The sequence below is a fragment of the Mustelus asterias genome, chromosome 10 (assembly GCF_964213995.1).
Source record: "Mustelus asterias chromosome 10, sMusAst1.hap1.1, whole genome shotgun sequence".
Lineage (NCBI taxonomy): Eukaryota > Metazoa > Chordata > Chondrichthyes > Carcharhiniformes > Triakidae > Mustelus > Mustelus asterias.
In genome coordinates, this window is record NC_135810.1 from 30,798,576 (window position 1) to 30,821,386 (window position 22,811).

The 22,811-nt window shown below is 45.9% G+C and overlaps 1 protein-coding gene across 2 annotated transcripts in view; it reads left to right on the forward strand.

Annotated features, from left to right (window-relative positions):
• gpc5a (glypican 5a) overlaps positions 1-22,811 on the forward strand; it is a 1,188,060-nt gene that overhangs the window by 695,125 nt on the left and 470,124 nt on the right. For both annotated transcript variants that reach the window (XM_078221643.1, XM_078221644.1), the window contains exon 7: positions 21,696-21,864. In XM_078221643.1, the coding sequence (XP_078077769.1) occupies positions 21,696-21,864 (169 nt within the window). The remainder of the gene's footprint in view (positions 1-21,695; positions 21,865-22,811) is intronic.

Genomic DNA, 22,811 nt, shown 5'->3' on the forward strand with positions numbered 1-22,811 from the left:
TCTAGCAAAATTACTTTTGCAACTCATGCACTAAGACACCCTTCTCTTTTATTCTTCCTGCCAAAATGGACAATTTAACATTTTCCCACATTATACTCCATTTGTCAGATCTTTTCCCACTCAGTTAACCTGTCTCTTTATGTAGCCTTCTTATGCCCTCTTCAAAATTTACTTTCCTTCCTATCTTTGTGTCATCAGCAAATTTGGAAACCATCCCTTCAATCCCTAATTTTACTGCTATGTTTAGGTGCAGCCCTGATACCTGCAGCAGAAGTGGAGGCAGCCTGCTGACGTCTATACTCTGTTGTCGAGGATGACTTGGATGGACGTCCTCTGGAGGCCCGAGGTCTGGAAGGCCCTAGCCTGATACTTTTGAGCCTGAATTTGAATTCTAACATTTAAATCCTAATATGGTCTTGCTCCTCCCTACCTCCTGCTCAGCAAACCCTCTGAAAACTACTTGTGTCTCAGACCCTGGCCCCCAGTGCATCTTTTCACCTCACTATTTTCATCTGTGCTTCCAGCCACTTTGGCCCAATCTCTGGAATTCCCTCCCTAAACTCATCCTTCCTCTCCTCCTTTGAGACTGTCTTAAAAGTTACAATTTGGCCAAGCTTTTGTTCAGCATTCCCAATCGTTCCTTCTTTGACTTGCCTTCATTTTTTTGTAATTACATTTCTGTTTTCCCAAGTGCCTTGGGATTCCTTTTATAATAAAGAGACATAAAAATTCACATTTTTGCTGTGTCCTAAAATTGGTCTGAAGATCTACTATCCTAGACAGGATGTTAATGAATTGTCAATGTATCATAGTCTATGCACATGAATAGTTGGATAGAGCTATGTAAAATTTGAACATGCCTTCTCTGATCTCCTCTTCCAGTACCGCCAAACACAGTGTTGAATTTTTGAACTGCTTGATCTTCTGAATGTGTAATTCTTCCTTAATTCAGAAAATAAAAGAATTGTGTTTGATTCTATCCTGCTACATGCCAATGGCCAGAACACTGAGACAAGGACATTTTACTGCATTGGGTTAAGAATGTACCTAAGGGATTGAACCTGGAATTTTCCCAGTTTATATGCGACAGCTGCTCTCTGAATGAGCTTCTTTGATGGAATTATTAAATATTTATAGACCCAAACAAATAAACTCCTTTTCTTAATGCTAAAAATTAATTTGTCACAAAAAGATACTAGGTTAGGCAAATGACAACTGCAAGCTCCCAATTATTGCACAATGGTGAACACAAATTTAATTTCCAAAACTTGTGAGTTCAAATATTGTGATAATTTTGGTATGTTGTTTGTCAAACACATATATTTGGATAATGAAACAAATGAAATGGCACACAACATGAACACCAGGAGCCATTGTTATTTAAGTACATTAAATGTCCATTTGCTATTATCGCCAACAGAAATTAGACAATGGGATCAAAATTTCTGTTGACGATGATAGCAAATGGACATTTAATGTACTTAAATGACAATCTTCTACCTGGCAATACTACTGAAGATGTGGAAATGCCGGTGTTGGACTGGGGTAAACACAGTAAGCTTACTATGAGATTATCTCACTATACAATACTACTGAAGACATATCTGCTTACAATAATGCCTGCATTAAATAGCACAAAGAGGAGGATCATACCAATATATTAAGTGTTCATCTCCAAATGCACCAACTGAATCTCTACCAAAATAAATCACTTTACTCTTCTCTGCATTAAATTTTATTGACCACCTGTCCACCCATTCCACCAAACTGAGATTTTCCAGCATTTCTGTTTTTGTTTATGATTCCAGCATCTGCAGTAATTTGCTTTTATACAATACGAGCAGATGGGCCACCTAACCACCCATCCGTCTATGCTCCATAGCATTATGGCTTATCTCTGTTTGGAAATAAGTGCATTCATTAGTCTACCTTCTACCTTCAACACCATACCACCCTCACACCCTATATCCCCAAGCTAGAGGACCAGGTTGAGGAGCCTATCAGATTTGCACATTCCACCCTTCAATGTCCCACAATTCTTGCGGGCAGATCTCCCAGCCTCGGTCAATACATGTGTGTGCGCCTCTTGTACCCCTGAGCATCATGAAGGATGGCCATCCTTCGCGACATCTCCATAAAGTACCATGCTAACTTGGTATTCACTCTTGTGATCGCAGAGATCATTGAACCATGTGGACACTGGATCTAGGAACCAGGCACATCATGTCCACTGATCTGGGCTGCCATCACTGACTAGGCCTTCTTTGTCGACTGTGATGACCTCCTCTTGCCATCCCACAGCATCAGAATGCCCATCTGGCACTCGCTGCCTCCAATGGAGTGCCCAGGCACTTGTCTGTGAACCAAGGCACTGAGTGCCACCAGCTTTCTGTGTCCAGTGGGTGCTGAGGCCATAACTCTGCAAATTTCAAAAGTCTCTCCAAGACAACTTCCTGAGACTCCTCACTACTTCCTTGCAGTCTTCAGGCCTCTGTTGTTTTTAAAGCTCGCTGGGTCTCCATTGGACCAGATATCCGCCATGCTCTCATCCTTGCTGTAAGCGCATCACCAATGTCCAGACACATTTCATTCTGACCAGCCCTTAATTGGCCCACCGCTGTGAAATCACGTTCAGATTCCAATCACAGCTGGAATTGGAAATTGCAGCTGCTTCCAGGACCGTTGATCGCACAGGCCTGCCGATCGCACATGCCCGGCAAGTGCAAAATTTAGGCCTACATCTTTTTGAAGTTTTGAAAAATTCTTTCATGAGGTTTGAGCATCACTGGCTAGGCCAGCATTTACTGACTATTCCAAATTGCCCCTGAGCCATGTTCTTGAACCGCCACAGTGCATAATGTGCAGGTACACCCTTGGTGCTGTTAGGATCGTGTTTCCTGTGTGTGCTTTCCAGCAGACTGACTCCCTGCTTCGAGGCGGGGGGGGGGGGGTGCATAAAGATGAGAATAGCCTCCAGGGGAGAGGGACATGGCCAGGCAGTGATCTGGTAATGCCCCCTGGCACTGCCTCTTAGGCACAGATTGGCACTGTAGGTTGGCACGATGCCCATGGCGATGATTGGGGGCTGGGGGAAGGGGCCAATGATCAGGAGGAATTAGAGTGGAGAGAAAAACTGACTCCAATCAGGGCTGGGGAGTGGAGACCTGAGACTTCTGTGGTGGGCTGGGTGGGCGCCCTTTTAAAATGGTGCTCCGATAGCAGTGCAGGCAGGTTTTGTTGACATGTTGAGGCCCTGCACCCCTGCGTGATGGTGTGAAACATGTCCCCTTAATTTTTTTAGGCAGAGTGTCGTCAGATCGGGAGAGAAAACCAACGTGTTTCTCTCCAGAGAAACACGCTGTTTTTTTTCACCAGGAACAGCACTCTGCCATTTTTTGGTAAGATTCCCCCCATTGTAATGAATGGGTTTTAATCATAACCATTTTGGTGGAATTTCTGACTGCTACCAGAGAGCCTGGACAGCCATGATCTCGCAACTTCTGTCGGTATTTAAACAATAAGAGCTTTTAACTCCAGAGGAGAAATCTATTACTTTTTAATGTCTCTCCCATAGAATATGCAAAAAGGTTGTTTAGATTTTAATGTTCTGTCCATACCAACAGACTTCTTCCAGCCTTGGGTAGTTGCCATATATTTGCACTGCCACACTCCATCTTGTCAAGGTGAATTATCCTTTTATATTCTTTTTAAAAGTAAAACGTCCATCTTTTTCATAATTTCATGGGCATAATCTCGTGGATGTAACAGTGACCAGAATAACCTTCACCATTATTTTTACAATAAGTTCTGACGAAGTATCCTGGATTTTGCTATGAGCAGCAAAGGAATGATTTTCCCCATTAACCAACCTCACTTATTGTTACCCACAGTTGTTCCATCAGGAGAGACTTTGGGTGGGATTTTATGGACTCGCTCATCCTGAAATCGTAAAGTCTCACCCAAGGTCAATGGGCCTTTCCATGGTCTGTCCCTCTCCCGCTCCGATTCCTGTGACAGGCAGGGTGGTAAAATTCCAGCCTTCAAGTCATGCATCGAAATTTATATGAGTAGCCATATAAATAATGTGGGTGGAATTTTCCGGCTGTGCTCACTCCAAGACTGGAAAATCCTGCCTGAGGTCAATGGACCGTTGCATGGTCCACCACCCCCGCCCCCCCACCCTCCCCCCGACTGCTACAATTCCCGTGGCAGGCGGGATGGGAAAATTCTGCCCTGTGGCTACAAGAGTACATAAGAGGCTAGGAATCCTGTGATGAGTAAATCAGCTCCTGACTCCCCAAAGCCTGTCCACAATTTACAAGGCAGAAGTCAGGAGTGTTATGAAATATTCTTCACTTGCCTGGATGAATGCAGCTCCAACAACACTCAAGAAGCTTGACACCATCCAGGACAAAGCAGCCTTCTTGATTGGCACCCCATTCACAAACATCCACTCCCTCCAACGCAGATGCACAGTGGCAGCAGTGTGTACTATATACAGATGCACTGCAGGAGCTCACAAAGATTCCTTGGACAGCACCTTCCAAGCCCATGCCCACTACCATCTAGAAGGACAAGTGGAACAGACACATGGGAACACCACTACCTGGAACTTCCCTCCAAGGCACTCAACATTTTGACCTGGAACGATATTGTTGTTGTTTCACTGTTACTTGGTGAAAATCCTGGAACTCCCTCCCTAACAACCCTGTGGATGTACTTACATTACAAGGACTGAAGTGGTTCAAGAAAGCAACTCAAGTGCTATCAGGGACAGGCAATAAATGCTGGCCTGGCCAGCAACACCCCCATCCTACAAATTAATTTTTAAAAATCCAGCATCTATTTGAGTTTGGCATCCCCCAGAGGGGAAGGAAATAATAGCAGCACATTTTGGAAAATCATAATCTAATCAAGTAGAGTCAGTCAGCATGGCTCCATGAAAGAGAAATCATGTCTGAAGAATTTATTAGTTTTTTGAGGGAGTGTCAACCAGAGATGATAGAGGGGAACCAGTAGATATGTTATATTTAGACTTCCAGAAGGCATTCGACAAGGAACGTCACAAAAGATTAAGTCATAAGATAAGAGCCCATGGTGTTGGCAGTAATATATTGGCATGGATAGAGAAATGGTTCATGGGTAGGAAACAGTGATGGGGGATAAGGGGTTCTTTTTCAGGTTGGCAACCTGTAACCAGTGGGGTTCCACAGAGATCAGTGCTAGAAGCGCAACTGTTTACAAGATATATTAATGATTTGAGGAAGGAAACAAATGTACTGGAGCCAAATTTGCAGACGACACAAAAATAGGTGGAAAGGCAATTTGCGAGAGGAATACACACAGTTTACAAAGAGATGCTGATAGGTGAAATAAATGGGCAAAAATTTGGCAAATGTGGGAGAATGTGAAGTTGTTCATTTTGGAAGGGAGAACAAAAGAACAGACTATTATTTAAATGGAGAAAATCTGCAGAAATCTGCAAAACAAAAATACTTGGGAGTTCTTGTGCATGAAACATTGAAAGCAAGCACATAGTTGCACCGGTTAGTTGAGAAGGCCAATGGAACGTTGGCCCTGATTTCAAGGGGGTTGGAATATAAGTGAAGGAAATCTTGCTGCAATTGTACAAGGTGCTGTTGAGACCACGGGCAAGATTTTACAACCATGCTTGCCCCAAAACCATGATTGAAGGGCGGGATGAAAGGGTAATGGAGCAAATGCTGGATGAGGAATTGGGAGTTTCAGGGAGAGAGTTGAGGTGGTGTTTTGGAATTTGAGAGAGTGTTTTCTGTGTTGGGCTTAGCACAATGTGGAGATCGCTGGACATTGCTGTTTTCTTGCTAGCCGCTGGAACTCTCTTCCCACCTGCTGTGTCTACCAGTGCTGGCCATTCCGCAGGCAGTGATGCTGTTCCAAGCAGAACAATTCTAGCTTCTCCGATCTATCCACATTACTGAAGTTCTTCATTCCTGGAACCTTTCTAGGAGATCTCTTCTGCACCCTCTACAAATTCTTCTCATCCATCCTAAAGTGTGGTCCCCATAATTGTAAATAAAGGCCTAAATCTCCTGGCCCTGCCCACTATGGGCAACATCACAGCTGGGATAGAGAAGTCAACGGACAAGCAAAAGGTCTGTTGACCTCAGGTGGGAATTTCCGGTTCCGAGGTGGACACAACCAGAAAATTCCACCCAGTGCTTCAATTATGGCTGAATAAGTATTCCATACGGATGTATCATATCTTCCTTGCTTTTGTTCTGTAGACCTCTGCTTATAAAACCCAAGATCCTGTATGGTTTTTTAAATTGCATTCTCAACCTGCCCTGCTACCTTCAATGATTTCTGCAAAGCTCCCTTGGTTATTTTTGTTTATGTCATCCTGTCGAATTGTATCCTTCATTTTATATTTCCTATCCCCATTCTTTCTACCAAAATATATCACTTCACAATTATTTGTTTAAATTTCATTTGCCTCATGTTCACCCAGCTGTTTAAAAATTTCATGGAGTTTCCACATGAGACAGTTCTGAGTTACCCTGCAATTCCTCCATTTATGTAGTTCCAAATTAAACTTAACACAAATAAAGACTTCAAAAAGGCACTCACCTGACGCTCACCGATCAGCATTATCCTTTATGTTGACATTAATTTATTTTACCTTGCACCTGAACACTCACAATCCTTTTGAGCACTAGGTCGCTCTGCTGTGCAACCCCAGACTCCTTCAGGTCCATGCTCTTCATTCTCGCCACAGCCACTCTGCTGCTCCACTGTGTATGGGCTTTGCAGCTCTTCTGATCATATGAGGCATTTCAGCCACAATTTTATCTTAGGCAGGGTTAATGGCAACCACATCTCCCCTCCACTCCCACCTTTATCCATGTCAGACCCAGTGTAACTGAAATTTAACACATACTGCCTGTCAGTTACCTGTCCAATACAACTGGTGAACAGCAATTAGCCAGTAGGCGGGAGCAGAATTTCAGGTGGCAACACCACTTTTTCAGTTGATGCGAGAAGGTGAGTCGCAGGAAGGAGGGTTTTTGAAGGTGTCATTTGTGGGATGGAGTGGGCAGTGGGGAGGCCCATAGGGTGGAGGTATAATCTTTCCCTGTTGTTCCCTAAGGAGCACATCTTCTCCACAAGGAATATCAAAACAAAGCAGCACAACTTACCTTTTTGGGCCTTTTTTTGCCCAGATCCGCTTCCAGCTATCTTCACCTGGCTAGAAAACCAATGTTCTTTGCTCATGAATAAACTTGCAGCAGGGTTTCACTGATGAAATTACATAGCCCCCCAACCCCTACCACTTGCATTTAAATTTTAAAAATGGACAGATTTAAGAGGGAATCTATGCTGCCTCCAAAGAACAGGTTAAAATTCCAGAGACCAGGATTGGTGGAGGACATCAGCAAACAAATTACCCAACTGATTTTAATTTCTATCGACGCAGTTTCCAGAATATTTATATGAATATAATTCCTTTATCATAATGAAACATCCGAGATGCTTCAAAGCAGCATTATGAAACAAAATATGACACTGAAGCAGATAAGGAAATACTAGGTCAGATGACCAAAGGTTTGGTCAAAGAGATAGGTTTTAAGTGTCTTAAATTAGCAAAGAGATGGAGAAGTGTAGGTAGGGAATTCCAGAGCCTGGAGCTTAGACAGCTAAAGGTACAGCCACCAATGAAGCATCAATTATAATTGGGAAACACAGGAGACCAGAATTAGAGGAGTGCAGATTCTGTGGGGAGTTGTGTGGCTGGAGAAACAGAGGGGCAAGGCCTCAGAAGGATTTGAAAACAAGGATGAAAATTTTAAACTTAAGACATCGACTGATTGGGAGTCTGTAAAATTGCACTTTCACAAACTTCATCAGTGAACACAAAATATATTTATTAATAAGAATAGTACAGCAGCCACATGATACAGCTACCCAAATATCTCTGCCTCGAAGCCTTTCTCAGCATGGAGGTGATTCCACCCACTGAGTCTTGATTGGTCACCCAGGCTCTGCTGTGTTGCCCTTAAAGGGGCAATCACCACAGAGCCAATGTAGGTCACTGATGATAGGGGAATGAGTGAAAAATTAAGATTTTGACAGCAAAGTTTAGATGATCTCAAGTTTATAGAAGATATAATGTGAAAGATAATCCAGGAGTGCAATGGAACAGTCGAATCTTGAGGTAACAAAGGCATGATTGAGAGTTTCAACAATAGATCAGATGAGACAGGGGCAAACATGGGCAATGTAACAGAGGTGGAAATAGGCGGTCTTCGTAACAACACTAATGTATGGTTGGACGATCATCTCAGAATTAAATATGACACCAAAGTTGCAAACAGACCGGCTTAATCTCAGTCTGTAGCCATGGAGGGATAGAATTGGTATCAAGGAAATTGAATTTACAGCGGGGACCACAAACAATGGTTTCATTTAATTCGAGAAATTTTCTGTTCATCCAGTACTGTCTTTAACTGTCTAATAATTTATGAGCAGCTGAGGAATCAAACAGGTGATGGCCCAAGATGAGTATATTTGAAATACTCTGCTTTATTATTTTCCTAGTAATCTTAAGTGCAGTACTAAATTGGAACTGAAATGAGGTGTTAAACTGATGTTAATATAAATAACAGATGTTGAATTGAAAAATGTGTAATTGAATAATTGTATATAACATCTGTTAGCTTTCACACAGACTGTTTTATTTATGTAGTACTTTCTGTAGACTAATATCAATAAATGTATGTGTCCATAAAGTTATCTGGACCTTATTTCAATAAATTATCCAAATATGCTGTATCATGATAAAAACTGAAGTCCTGAAGTAGCCTGCTGAATGTCGAGATTATTCACCAGTTCCTGAATCTCCTCGGGGTTTCTGATACTTCAGAAATCAAGGCTTATGTGATGGGAAATAAAGCAATTTTTGAAGGGAAAAATGTAAGTGCTAAATTTTCTTTGGCTTCTGATCAAGAATTTTCTGATTTGCTGTTTTTTTTCAACAATGTCTAAATAAATGGAACCTCTTAACTGAAAACTTTAAAAGTAACTGCTTGCTTAGAAGATTGCAGTAAAATTGCTGAAATCCCACATTTTGGCAAGTGCTGAAATCCTTGTGAATAAGACTCTGTGAATAGTTTTGTTATAAAGAGGATATTTTCATATTAAATCGTCACCAGTTGCTATCCTATTTATAGAAAAAAGGCACCATGGAACTTGTGTATTTCTGAACATTTGAAAAATATTTCAATAGACTTTCAATGCATATTTCAGCAGAGAAGGAAGAGTGCCAGCAACAAAAAGTCACATTAGAAAATAGTCTTCAGGTAGCTGTTCATACTTAATGGAATTTAGGATTGCTTGTATAATTTGCATTTTTATCTGTGTTATTATTTTATCACTTTGGTATCTATTCCAACAAATGTATTAGTGTCTATTTTATGTTTGCAGTTGTGGCTGATAGAGACATTGGGGTAGAAGTTTAATTGCGTTTCACTCAATTTGTGGGCACTAAATCAGCTTTCTGCACTCCAAGATTGAGACGGGATGTCATGCGCTGTGTGTGTGTGGAATTCAACAGCCACCATATTGTTTGAGGCATCCTAGCAATTGCTAGAAATGAACACTGCTTATTAAATTATTTGAATAAGGGTCTTGTATTGGGACCATTTTTGGAAATTGATTCCAAGGAGCATTTGTTTGCTCATTCATAAGCATATCCTGTGATTAATTAGGAAGCTTGCTAAAGCTTCCTAATTTTATGTTGCAGGATGACTGACACCATTGCTGCAAACTAACTTTATTGCTAACACACTTTCAGAACATGAACACATAACTGCAAGGTTCTGCTCCAACCTACCCTAACAATGGGCTCTCTGACTTTTGACCCCCCAAGTCAGATGACCCCATGAAGTACAGAGTGTACCATATTGTATGTAATATTAGAGTCCACTACCACAATCACCCTATTATCCCAATAGTGGTATTTAAAGAGATTCTCATCAATTAAGGTAAATCTTTCAAGAATCAATTTTAGCTACTGGGAGCCACTTTATGGCTACTTAAGCTGAGTTTAGAAAATCTTTAACACTAAATAGCCCATTTTGGCTGCAATTGTACTCTGCCACAATACTGATTGTGGGAGTACTGGGAAATACGGGAATATTTCTTGGATTGTTATTGATAATGTCAGGATAGAGGGAAAGCATCAGCAAATGCAAGTCTGTGCAGGGTCAAAAAAAGGAGGGCAAGAGATTCTTGTTTCCGGCAACAAAGTGTCCTCCAATGACAGAAGAATGATGTGCAAGAAAATAAGAAATAGGAGCAAGATTGGCCCATATGGCTCATCCAGCATGCTCCATTATTCAATAAGATCATGGATACATTTCCACTTTCCTACCCTATATCCCTTAATTTCCTTAGTGCCCAAAATTCTATTGATCTCAGTCTGAGACAGAGACTGAGCATCCACAGCCCACTGCGATGAAGAGTTCCAAAGATTCACAACCCAATGTCTCACCATATGACAATCCTGCCATCCCTGGAATCAGTCTGGTGAACCTTTTCTGCATTTCCTCTATGGCCTTGAAGCATTTTAACATCCTCCTCGTCACTCACACTTCCACCTACTTTTGGAAATATTACATTTGGTTTCCTCATTTAAAACATTGATGTATATTGTGAATAGCAGGGGCCAAAGCACTGATCCCTGGAGTACTTCACTAGTCACAACCTGGCACTCTGACTCTACTCTCTGTTGTCTGTCTGCTAACCAATTCTCGACCCATGCCAATATAATACCAGCAATCCCATGTGCTTTAATATTGCACGCTAACCTTTTATGTAAGACTTTATCAAAGCCTTGTGAAAATCTAAATACACCACATCCACTGGTTCTCCCTCATCTGTTCTGCTAGTTAGGTCCTCAACTCCAAAAGGTTTGTGAAACATGGGGGCAATTCTCCGGCCTTGTGAGCGTAGTTGCAAATTGCATTCTGGACGGAGACCAGATTAGTATATTTATATCATGATTTAAATATGCATTTTCTTTAAGCTGGATTCACTCGGCTCCCAGGATTCACACATCTAGCGGCACAGCATGAAGTTGGCGAAAATCACTATTGGTCTCCACAAATGGAGACCAGACGTGATGACCATGCTTTCATCCAGTCTGTTCTCCTGTTCCTGATCTCACTAGCACATGGGTATTGGGAGAAATCCTGAGATTATTACCTGGGCACAAAAATAGCAGGTGGAGTTTAATCTGGACAAATGTGAAGTGATGCATTTTGGAGGATCAAATTTATGTGTGAATTATACTATAAATGGCAGAACCCTTAAGAACATTAACATGCAGAGGGATATGGGTGTGCAGGTCCACAGTTCCCTAAAAGTGGCAACACAATTGACCAAAGTGATTGAGAAGGCATATGGCATATTTGCCTTCATTGGCCGGGGCATTGAGTACAAGATTGGCAAATCATGGTGAGCTATATAAAACCTTGGTTAGGCCACATTTGGAGCATTGCTACAGTTCTGGTCGCCACACTACCAGAAGGACATAGAACTTTGGAGAGAGTGCAAAGAAGGTTCACCAGGATGTCGCCTAATCTCGAGGGTGTTGACTATGAGGAGAGGTTAAATAAACTAGGATTGTTTTCACTGGAAAGACAGATGCTGAGGGAAGACCTGATAGAGGTCTACAAAATTATGAGAGGCATAGACAGGGTGGTTGTCAGAGGTTTTTTCCCAGGGTGGAAGTGTCAGTTACAAGGGGCACAGGTTCAAGGTGGGAGGGGGAAAGTTTAAGGGAGACGTGCGGGGGGCCTAGAACATGCTGCCAGAGGAGGTGGTGGAAACAGGCACATTAGCAACATTTAAGTGGCATCTGGATGGGTACATGAATAGGGAGGGAATAGAGAGATATGGACTGAGTGAGGGCAGAAGGTTTTTTTCAGTTTAATTAGGGCATCATGATCGGTGTGGGCTTGGAGGGCAGAAGGGCCTGTTCCTGTGCCGTACTTTTCTTTATTTTTTCTTTGTACCTTTGAGTTCCTGCTTTTAAATTTGCTCCTAGCTCCCTATATTCTGCTTGTAGGACCACATCCCTCTTTTTACTTATATCTTTGGTACTGCTATGGACTACAACCTTTGGCTGTTCACCTACCCTTTCAGAATGTCCTGCAGCTGCTCCATTACAACCAGTGATGTTGGTCAGTGTTCATCTTTCCTTTGTGTTGAGGATTGTCTTGTTCTGCAGACATTGAATGCAAGAGTTAAGTTCTGTCTCTTGAAAGTTATATGGAGCTTGTGCCTGAATGAATGTTGTGAAGAAGAAGAAACAAGTTGGAATTAGGATGGGAAGGTGTGGATCTTTTGACCGGCGTTTAGAGTGTGAAGTGATAAAGGAGACATGTCAGAAGATGGCAACTGGATAAAGTTACCAAGTGAGAAGAATATTACTAAGCATTAAAGCAAAAAGATTAAAGATGAGGTGAGTGCATATTTGTAATGAGTATGAAGGGTGGTGAGTCCTTGTGCTGGGTACTAAAAGATGTGACGGAAGGGAGGGAATTGTTGAAGGGGGCGCCAATGGCTGTTGCCATGTGTTGTTGTGAGAAAGATGGAGAAATAATGAACTGTGATCTTCTTTGCTACTCTTCAGAGGTCATTGAAGTGCTTCCTGCACTGCATTCAGGACCGGGGCATGACAAGGGAATGATATTCCCTTATTGTTTACACCCTCAGCAATCACTCTCCATAGCTGGTAGTTTTGGTGTTTTGAATTCTTCTTTCCACTGGCTGGAAAGAGAAATTTCCTCTTCACCTTGATTTCTTATGATAGGATATCCTTGGCAGGTTCAAAGAATCTGGCCATTTTCCTGCAACATTTTGAAACTCTTTCTTCCTGTAGCAGTCAGCAAAACTTTGCAGCCAGAAATGCAAGATGACTTTAAGAGGTCCAGACCATTTTAAATAGACCTGATGCACTATCAATCAAGCAAAGACTAGTTTGTATGCAAGAACAAATAGGCTTTTATTCGCAAAAGACTTGGAGCACACCCATGCTGATGAACTGGTCCAGCGACTGAGGCAGGGGGGTTGGGAGCAGTCACCTTTATACCTGGACCAGGGGGGAAGGAGTCTCAGGCAGGGCCGGCAGGGGCATTCCCAGGCATGTCACACACACATACAGGCAATAAGCTTAACAGTGGTTTACCACATTCACCCCCTGCTTTTAAAAAAGAGTCCGGCAGGGGTGAGGTGGGTGGAACGATATTTACAGAATTACAAATTTACAAATTCAGTCTCTCTGGGGGCTTGATCTGCCACTGCGACCGCCGTAGTGCCAGTTGTGGTGTCAGTTCCGGTGGCCGCGGTGTTGGTTCAGGCGCCAGGACGTAGTCGCTCGAGTCATCTGTAGTCCCTTCCGATTGTCGGGTGCGTGGTGGCGGCTCCTGGGGCTCAGGCGTGCTTTATACGGGGGTTGGGGGTGTGGGGTTGTGGGTCATCGAGGTCTCGAATGGAGACCGGGTCCTCCCGCCCGTCGTGGTACGCCACATAGGCGTATTGGGGGTTGGCGTGGAGGAGCTGGACCCTTTCGACCAGGGGGTCCGACTTATGGGTCCTCACGTGCTTCCGGAACAGGACAGGGCCTGGGGACGTCAGCCACGACGGTAGTGAGGTCCCCGAGGAGGACTTCCTGGGGAAAACAAACATTCTTTCGTGAGGGATAGCATTGGTGGCTGTGCAAAGGAGTGATCTAATCGAGTGTAGTGCATCAGGGAGGACCTCTTCCCAGCAGGTGACTGGAAGACCTTTAGATCTCCGAGCTAGTAAAACGGCCTTCCAGAGTGTAGCGTTCTCCCTCTCTACCTGTCCGTTCCCCCTGGGGTTGTAGCTGGTGGTCCTACTCGAGGCTATGCCTTTGGAGAGCAGGTACTGTCGCAGCTCATCACTCATAAAGGAGGATCCCCGGTCGCTATGGATATAGCTAGGGAAACCGAACAGGGTGAAGAGGCTGTTCAGGGCCCTGACGACCGTGGCCGAGGTCATATCCGGGCAGGGAATAGCGAAGGGGAAACATGAATATTCGTCAATGACGTTGAGGAAGTATATGTTGCGGTCAGAAGAGGGGAGGGGGCCTTTGAAGTCGACGCTTAGGCGTTCGAAAGGGCGGGTGGCCTTTATGATGTGTGCTCTGTCTGGCCGATAGAAGTGCGGCTTGCACTCTGCGCAGACCTGGCAGTGTCTGGTTATAGACCTGACTTCCTCAATGGAGTAGGGCAGGTTACGAGCTTTAATGAAGTGAAAAAACCTGGCGACCCCCGGGTGGCAGAGGTCGTTGTGGAGAGTCTGCAATTTATCTATTTGTGCGCTGGCACATATTCCCCGGGACAGGGCGTCTGCGGGCTCATTGAGCTTCCCGGGCTGGTATAAGATGTCGTAATTGCAGGCGGAAAGCTCGATTCTCCACCTCAATATTTTATCATTTTTGATCTTGCCCCGCTGCATGTTGTTAAACATGAATGCAACTGACCGTTGGTCCGTGAGTAGGGTGAATCGTTTCCCAGCTAAGTAGTGGCGCCAGTGCCGTACAGCTTCCACTATGGCTTGAGCCTCCTTCTCGACAGAGGAGTGTCGAATTTCAGGGCCTTGGAGGGTTCGTGAGAAGAAGGCCACGGGTCTGCCCGCCTGGTTAAGGGTGACGGCTAGGGCGAAGTCAGACGCATCGCTCTCCACCTGGAACGGAATGGATTAGTCTACAGCATGCATCGTGGCCTTTGCGATGTCTGCTTTGATGCAGTCGAAGGCCAGGCGGGCCTCTGCCGTCAGGGGAAAGAGGTGGATTTGATGAGCGGAGGGGCTTTATCCGCATAATTGGGGACCCACTGGGCGTAATACGAGAAGAAGCCCAGGCATCTCCTCAGTGCTTTGAGGCTGGTGGGGAGGGGAAGTTCCAGGAGGGGATGCATGCGGTCGGGATCGGGACCGATGACCCCGTTTTCCACAACACAACCAAGGATGGCGAGGCGGCATGTGTGGAATACGCACTTCTCCTTATTATAGGTCAGATCTAGGAGTGTGGCGGTGTGGAGGAATTTGTGGAGATTGGCGTCGTAGCCCTGCTGATCATGGCCACAGATGGTGACGTTATCCAGGTACGGGAAGGTGGCCCGCAGCCCATTCTGGTCTACCATTCGGTCCATCTCATGCTGGAAAACCGAGACCCCGTTGGTGACGCCGAAGGGGACCCTAAGGAAGTGATAGAGGCGGCCATCCGCCTCGAAGGCAGTATATTGGCGGTCTTCCGGGCGGATAGAGAGCTGGTGGTATGCAGATTTTAAGTTGATGTTGGAGAACACCCGATATTGCGCAATCTGATTAAACATGTCAGATATGCAGGGAAGGGGGTACGCGTCCAGATGCGTGTATCGGCTAATGGTCTGACTGTAGTCAATGACCATGCGATGTTTCTCCCCAGTCTTAACAACTACTACTTGGGCTCTCCAGGGGCTGGTACTGGCCTCGATGATCCCCTCCCCTAGGAGCCGTTGTACTTCGGACCTGATAAAAGCTCTGTCTCCAGCCCTGTACCGTCTGCTCTTGGTGGCGATGGGCTTGCAGTCGGGGGTGAGATTTTCAAACAGTGAGGGAGGGGTGACTTTAAGGGTCGAAAGGCTACAGGTGGTGCGCAGTGGGCGATCGGAGAACTGCTGATTGCAAACGGAGAGTGGGGGAAAAGGCCCATTATACTCCATGGTGACACTCTTAAGGTGACACAGGAAATCTAGCCCCAGGAGTACGGCAGCGCAGAATTGTGGCAGCAGAAGGAGCCTGAAGTTTTTGTACACTGTGCCCCGTACAGTCAGGGTCGCCACGCAGTACCCGAGGGCAACTACTGAGTGGGACTTTGAAGCCATGGAGATCGTTTGCTTCACTGGCAGTACTGAAAGGGCATAGCGACTCACTGTGTTAGGGTGAATAAAGCTCTCCGTACTCCCACAGTCAAATAAACAGTTTGTAGTGTGACCGTTTATCTCGATGTCCATCATGGACCTGGCGAGTTGGTGAGGCCTGGATTGATCCAGCGTAATCGAAGCCACCGTTGGATTTTGCAACGCAGCTGAAGGCGTCCAAGATGGCGGCCCGCACGGCTCACACGCAGCTGAAGGCGTCCAAGATGGCGGCCCGCACGGCTCACACGCGGCTGAAGGCGTCCAAGATGGTGGCCCGCACGGCTCACATGCGACTGAAGGTGTCCAAGATGGCAGGTCGCACGCGGCGCTACTGGGCTTGGAGGTCGACTTCACTCTGCATACCTTTGCATAATGGCCCTTCTTTCCACACCTGGAGCAGATGGCATCCTTCGCCAGGCAGCGTTGTCGGGGGTGCTTCCCCCGGCTGCAGAAGTAGCACTTCGGGCCTCCAGAGACTGCCGCAGCGGTCGGGTCATTGGTGGGACGTGGCGTGGTGTAGGCCTGCGGCCCTCCCGAGTACATAGGTGGCGGCGACTGCGGCGTTCACGATGCGCCCCGTGGTCGGGGGTGTAGGCCTCAAGATTACGGAAGGCCACCTCTAATGAGTCGGGAAGTGCTACAGTCTTTTGTAGATCCAGCCCACCCTGTTCCAGCAGTCGTTGTCGGATATAGTTTGACCTGATACCCATGACATCGGCATCTCTGATTAAGTCCTCAGTGTTTTGGGCGGCTGTTACGGCCTTGTAGTTGCAGGCCCTGCCAATTGCTCGCAACACACGCAGGAATTGGTCGCCCGATTCTCCTGGCTGTTGTCTGCGAGTAGCCAGAAGATGTCTGGCGTAGATTACATTAGTCTGTTTGTTGTACTGGCCTTTTAAAAGTTCGATCACATCCTCATAAGTTTCAGCGTCTCTAATCATCGAGAATACTTGATCCCTTACCCGGGCGTGGAGCACGTGTCGCTTGTCGGTTTCAGTCCGGACGACAGAGGCGGCGGCGGTGAGGAAAGTTTTGAAACATCGCAGCCAGTGATCGAAGCTGTTAGAGGCTCCTACGGCTTGAGGATCCAATTCTAATTTATCGGGTTTTAGTGTCTGCTCCATCCCAAAACGTTTTGCTAATAAAATTGATGCACTATCAATCAAGCAAAGACTAGTTTGTATGCACGAACCAATAGGCTTTTATTCGCAAAAGACTTGGAGCACACCCATGCTGATGAACTGGTCCAGCGACTGAGGCAGGGGGGGTTGGGAACAGTCACCTTTATACCTGGACCAGGGAGGGAGGAGTCTCAGGCAGGGCCGGCAGGGGCATGCCCAGGCATGTCTCACACACACATACAGGCAATAAGCTTAACAGTGGTTTACCACAAGACCCCCAGCTGACCCACTAGTAATTGCGCTTCAAGAGTGGTGGGTTTCACGGTGTGTCAGTGAATTGATTGGATACCTGCCCATGCAGCTTGAATGAGGCTCAGGTGTTAAACTACCCCAGGCCTGTTTTCTGGGACAGTGAGTGCATCTCAAACTCACACTCCTGAAACATGCTTGGAATTAAGATCGGAGCCACATTTCTAACATTTTGTGTGGAGCCACAGGAAATGAATTGGTAATTTAAAAAAAGTCAACTTCAGGTGTGATTTGAGTTCCATATTACTGAGAAGGTATGTATTTTTTAAGTGAAATATGGACATCCTGCATTTGCGGGCAGCTGATATAATCCACACCCCAGAAGTACAAACATTCTGTTGGAGTGTTATTGAAGTGGACACAGCAAAGTAAGATGCGAGTGCCTGAAACAAGATCAGGCTCACAAAGCTGCTGGATGCCCTTCAGGTCTCACTCTACTAAGTGCTTCTGTTTATAGACTGACACATTTTAGGTGGCAAAAATAATAGTATACTCAGGGCAAAGGGTCACACATATTAATCATGGTTCCATGTGGAAATTGAAATAAAAGCCACAGTACAATGTTATCACAGTACAATGCTACATTATGTTTTAATTGAAATCATGGGCGTGATCTTCCCACCTCATTATGCCTATCGAGCAGTGTGGCGAGCTAGGAAAATAGTATGTGAGGCAAAAATTCCAATTCATGCCTGGCTCATAATGGTTTGCTGTCTTCCAGGGCCATTTCGGATGGCGCCAACTGCTTCAGCGCAAAAATGATTCGCATTAATTTGACTGGATTTCAGTATCAATAGCGAGCTTGGCACAGCTGCTTCCCCCCTCTCTGCCGTGATGTCACGCCAGCGCAAATCACTACTGCTCTACAAAAGTGTGCCTCAGACACAGCAGTAGCGAAGGAGAGCAAGGAGGTGAAGGCCACTGAGCACCAACTCCTGGGTTGCAGGAGGGAGTGTCTCAGCCACTGCGGGATGGGGTGGGGAGCCCGCATAAAGTGCAGGGGTTGGGTGGGGCTCATAGTGGTCTCGGGGTCCTCAGGATAGGGGTCGCCACTGGCATGGGGCTCGTATTGTGCGCATTCTCCCTGCCCATTGGACGATCCCCAAGGGGTTGCATATTATGTCGAGTCCCAACCCCAAAGATGTCATTCTGGTTGCAGTGTTCGCTACAGTGGCAATCAGTCGCATGAAAGTCACAAGGATACTTCTCCACCATTGGCCTGAGCAGCACGGCATTCCTGGCATCCAGTGCACCAGGCATCCAGTTGGGTGCATGCAACTCTATGGCTCAAGAGGGACCCCCTCACAGTCACCCAAATGCTCTCTGTGCCTTCCATGGCAGTGGGGCAGGTGACCTTGTGACCCTAACTTCATTTGCAGCTGAGCACTGAGAGTACCAATGCAGTCTGGGATCTGGCACAGGTGCTGGGAACCGGGGATCGCAGGCTCGGTGGGCCAAAGGGCATCTCTTGTGCAGTAGGGCGCTCTGAACCTCACGGATCACAGACCGATTAGTCACAGCTGCGGGGTGCAATAACATTTATTAGTGAATTTGTAAATTGACAATTACCAAAGCCCAAACTAGTGCATGCCTTCACCTGTGCCTTCTTGGTGACCCTACAACTTCTTAATATTATGTGTCCTATCGCTACATCTGGTGTCCCCCAGGAAGCACATCAGGGGTGGAGGTGGTCAGCTGCATTCCGTGCCTCATGTTCTGTGATGCTCTTGGTGAGCCCCCCCTGGGGGCTGGAGCCTGGAGGGCCCCGGCTAACTTTGTGGTGTCACGGATGTATCTATGCCATCCTGTTCAGCCTGCTGCCCTTGAGATGCACAGCTGTTAGGAAGGGGGGATTCAAAAGAGCTGGGGTGACTGGAGTCTCCTGGGTTGAAGGCCCCGGTTTCAGCCTCAGTCCTTCTTCCTCCCCCGGGGAGCTTGTGAGCCCCTGGGACAGTCCATGGGATGGAGGGGCAGCTGAAGTGAGCTCCAGAAGCCTCCGCGTCACCTGGCTCTGCTGGTCCTGGAGGCCTAACATTGCCTGCACCATGGTGTGCGAGCCCACAGCAATAGTCCTCTGAGTCTGGACCAAGCTCTGGAGCCCCTCAGCAATAGCCCTCTGAGTCTGGGGCAAGCTCTCAGACTTCTCCACATATGCCCACTGTGACAGGGCCATGATCTCAAAACCCACAGACATGGCCCGTTGTGTCTCCAGCATGCTTCCGAGGCCCACAGCCATGGCCCTCTGAGACTCGGCTATGTTCCTGAGGCCCTCTGTCGTGGTCCTGTGAGACTCAGGCATGCCTTGGACCTGCCACCCATGGTGACCATTTCCTGCCCCAGGCTTTCCACTGTGGCTGCTACCCATGCCTCAGTGCCACGCAATGCCGGCACCACACGCTGTGTCTGACGGCTGTGGGACTCCTCCAAACAGCCTTGCAGATGTTGAAATGTTGTTGACAGCCCCATCCTGCATTCCCTGGCTCTGCCTCTGCATCCCCAGCAACTTTGGGAAAACTGATCCCAGCGCCCTGGCCCCTGCTGGGGGCCAGCTGTTTCCTTGGCTCTGGCAGACCTCCGGCTGCCCGAGCTCTCGAATATTCTCGCCTCCACCTGCTGTGCATCTATGACTGTATTATGCGCACCAGAAAGTATCCCAGAAGCCTCACCACTAACATGCCCCACCAAGATGACTGTATCTGTGCTTGTGAGTGGTGCATGTGATGCCTGTATCTACGGGTGGGTGCTTTCCTCAGATCTGTGCTTGGAGCTGTCCTCGGATCTTTTCTCTGAAATGTTGACAGGGCTCGCAGCAGGGAGTGATCAGGGGCACGGACTCCTGAGGGCCGGGGCTTGTCTGATTCATTTCCTACAAAGAAAGGTACATGGTTCAGTGCAAGGGAGCGACAAGTATCTGGGCAACTTGCAACTTACTTGAGATTTCTCCTCTAAAATAAGGCTTTGTAGTTCCTCAGTTCTGTGGCGCACACTGACCTAATTGTCATGACTCTCTCCTCTGCCTACCCTGACAGCTCCATGGCACGCTTTTCAAAGGGAGTCAGGAAAAACCGCTTGGCGACCCCGCCACCAGTCTTCCCCCACTTCCTCCTGTTATGGATCATCTTCTCCTGCGGGGAAAAAGGAGGGATAGAAAGCCTGATACCTGGAAGGCCGCGGGTTGTCGGAGGCGTTGGCGTGGGCACAATTGGGTGACGTATGTTGGAACCCTGCCTCGGCAGGCTGGTGTTGTGACGGGGGTGCAGAGGGGTTGGAGGAAGATGCTAGGAGTTCAACTGCTGGAAAGCCACTGGGTGTCAGGAAGTGGGTTGATGTGAACACTCCAGGCGCGCAGATGGGACTGATGCCAGGACGGGATGGACACTCACCCTTGCTACCCAAACAATGTTGTTCCATTTTCTTTCATCACTGCTCGCCGGTCCTCCATGTCACGGGCACTGACTGTGGCTGCCATCGCTTCCCACACTGCATTGCCAGCCCAGCCCCTGGGTTGTCGACCGTCTCGGGGGAAGAAGGTGGCCTGCCTCCATGGTGACCATGATGTGGAGATGCCGGCGTTGGACTGGGGTAAACACAGTAACAGTTTTAACAACACCAGGTTAAAGTCCAACAGGTTTATTTGGTAGCAAATACCATTAGCTTTCGGAGCAGCGCTGCTCCGAAAGCTAATGGTATTTGCTACCAAATAAACCTGTTGGACTTTAACCTGGTGTTGTTAAAACTGTTCCCATGGTGACCAGCAGCCATCTCAACTCTCTGCAAAATCTGAAGCTGCTCTGCATGTTGCCATCCTCCTGGCATGGCTGACTGTGGCTGCAGTGGGGGCATTTAAATGCAGCTCCTGTTTAATAGTGCACAGCTGCAGCCACCTCAAGTGAGTCAGATGCCTGGAGCCTCCATGATGGCATGATTCGCATGGAGGCTCTTTCATTGTGTCGAAAGATTGTGATGCAGAGCGCGCCTAATTGACCAGCACAGACCTGAATCTTCTTGCTGTTATGACACTTGTGTTTTATGGAAACAGAAAAAACAGAAAATGCTTGAAATAGGCAGCAATGTAACAAGTTCTGATGAAAAGTTACACATGAGGCATTAAATCCTCTTTCTTTTTTATGTGGTGATACATGCTGTTTTCTATTTTAGTGTTGCATGTTTCCAGTTCCATATCATGATTTCCAATATTTGCAGGTTTTTACAAATTCTCATATGTTTCAAACTAAAGTGATAACTTGTGCAGGTGAGAAGTAACCTTACAGTGATTTCAAATTGTTGTTTGCAGCTGTTGCAGGGAAAAGTGATCCCCAAATATGAGAAATGGCATCCAACAGAAAAGGGCAGTGGGCAAATAGATGGTGACGATATCCAGGTCAGTGGAGACTGTGATGATGAGGATGGCTGCATTGCCTCAGGAAATGGAGAAGTGAAAAAATCTTTCAAAACCTCCGAACGTGAGTTTTTAATCATGTCCAAACTATCCTTTATCAACACCAATACCTTTTAAAAAATATATTTGCAGGAAAGTTTATACAATTTATTCATGACATCAGTTGCATTTAAAATATCAAAAGTATTTCAGCGTCGAGAAATAATTTATATTCAGATTAATAATGTGCTGAAGTAAACCAAACAACAATATCAACAGTTTCTTCTTTTATATGTCTGAGCATCATTATTGAATGAATAGAAAATCAGAAAAACAAAACCATTTCCAAAAATGTTTTTTAGTCACTGAACAAATCGGGTGTAATTTAAAGTTTATGAATGTTTATAAATGTCAAAATGTGTGATGGTGGATTTCGAAAAATATTACTCTTGGGTTGATGTTAACTGCTTGTCTGTATGTGATTTATAATGTTTTAAAATGTATTTATTCCAAGTAAAAGTTTATCTAATTTGTGGAATATTTCTTCCAGAAGAAGTGATACTAATGGTATAAGTTGGGCAAAGTGGTCCTGTAACCTATTACACTTAATAGGAAGGCTCCATTCCATGCAGTGACGGTTTGTTAGAGGGATATTGAGCAAAGGATAATTTAGCTCGTGATGTTGGAAGAATTAATAGAAGATTGATAAAAATTGTGGTGCTTACCCCTATGTGTGACAAACTGTGATCAAAGATCAGTTGGAATTTTCTGACCATTCACGCCAGCAAGTTTCTCTGGCCCTGCTGCAGTGAACAGAGAGTTGGCCGAGTGCCAAAGTCTCCATCCTCGCTTGCAGCAGTGGTGGGGCGTGAACAACCGGAAAATCCCCACTGTGATTTTAAAGAACTTAAAACCCTCAAGTATTTGAAGTTCTGGTTTAAAACAAATGCAATTTGTTTATTTTTAAAAACTGAAAGTAACATTACAAAATGCCTCAATTTCAGTTTTATCTGCGTGTGTAATTGGTGCTGC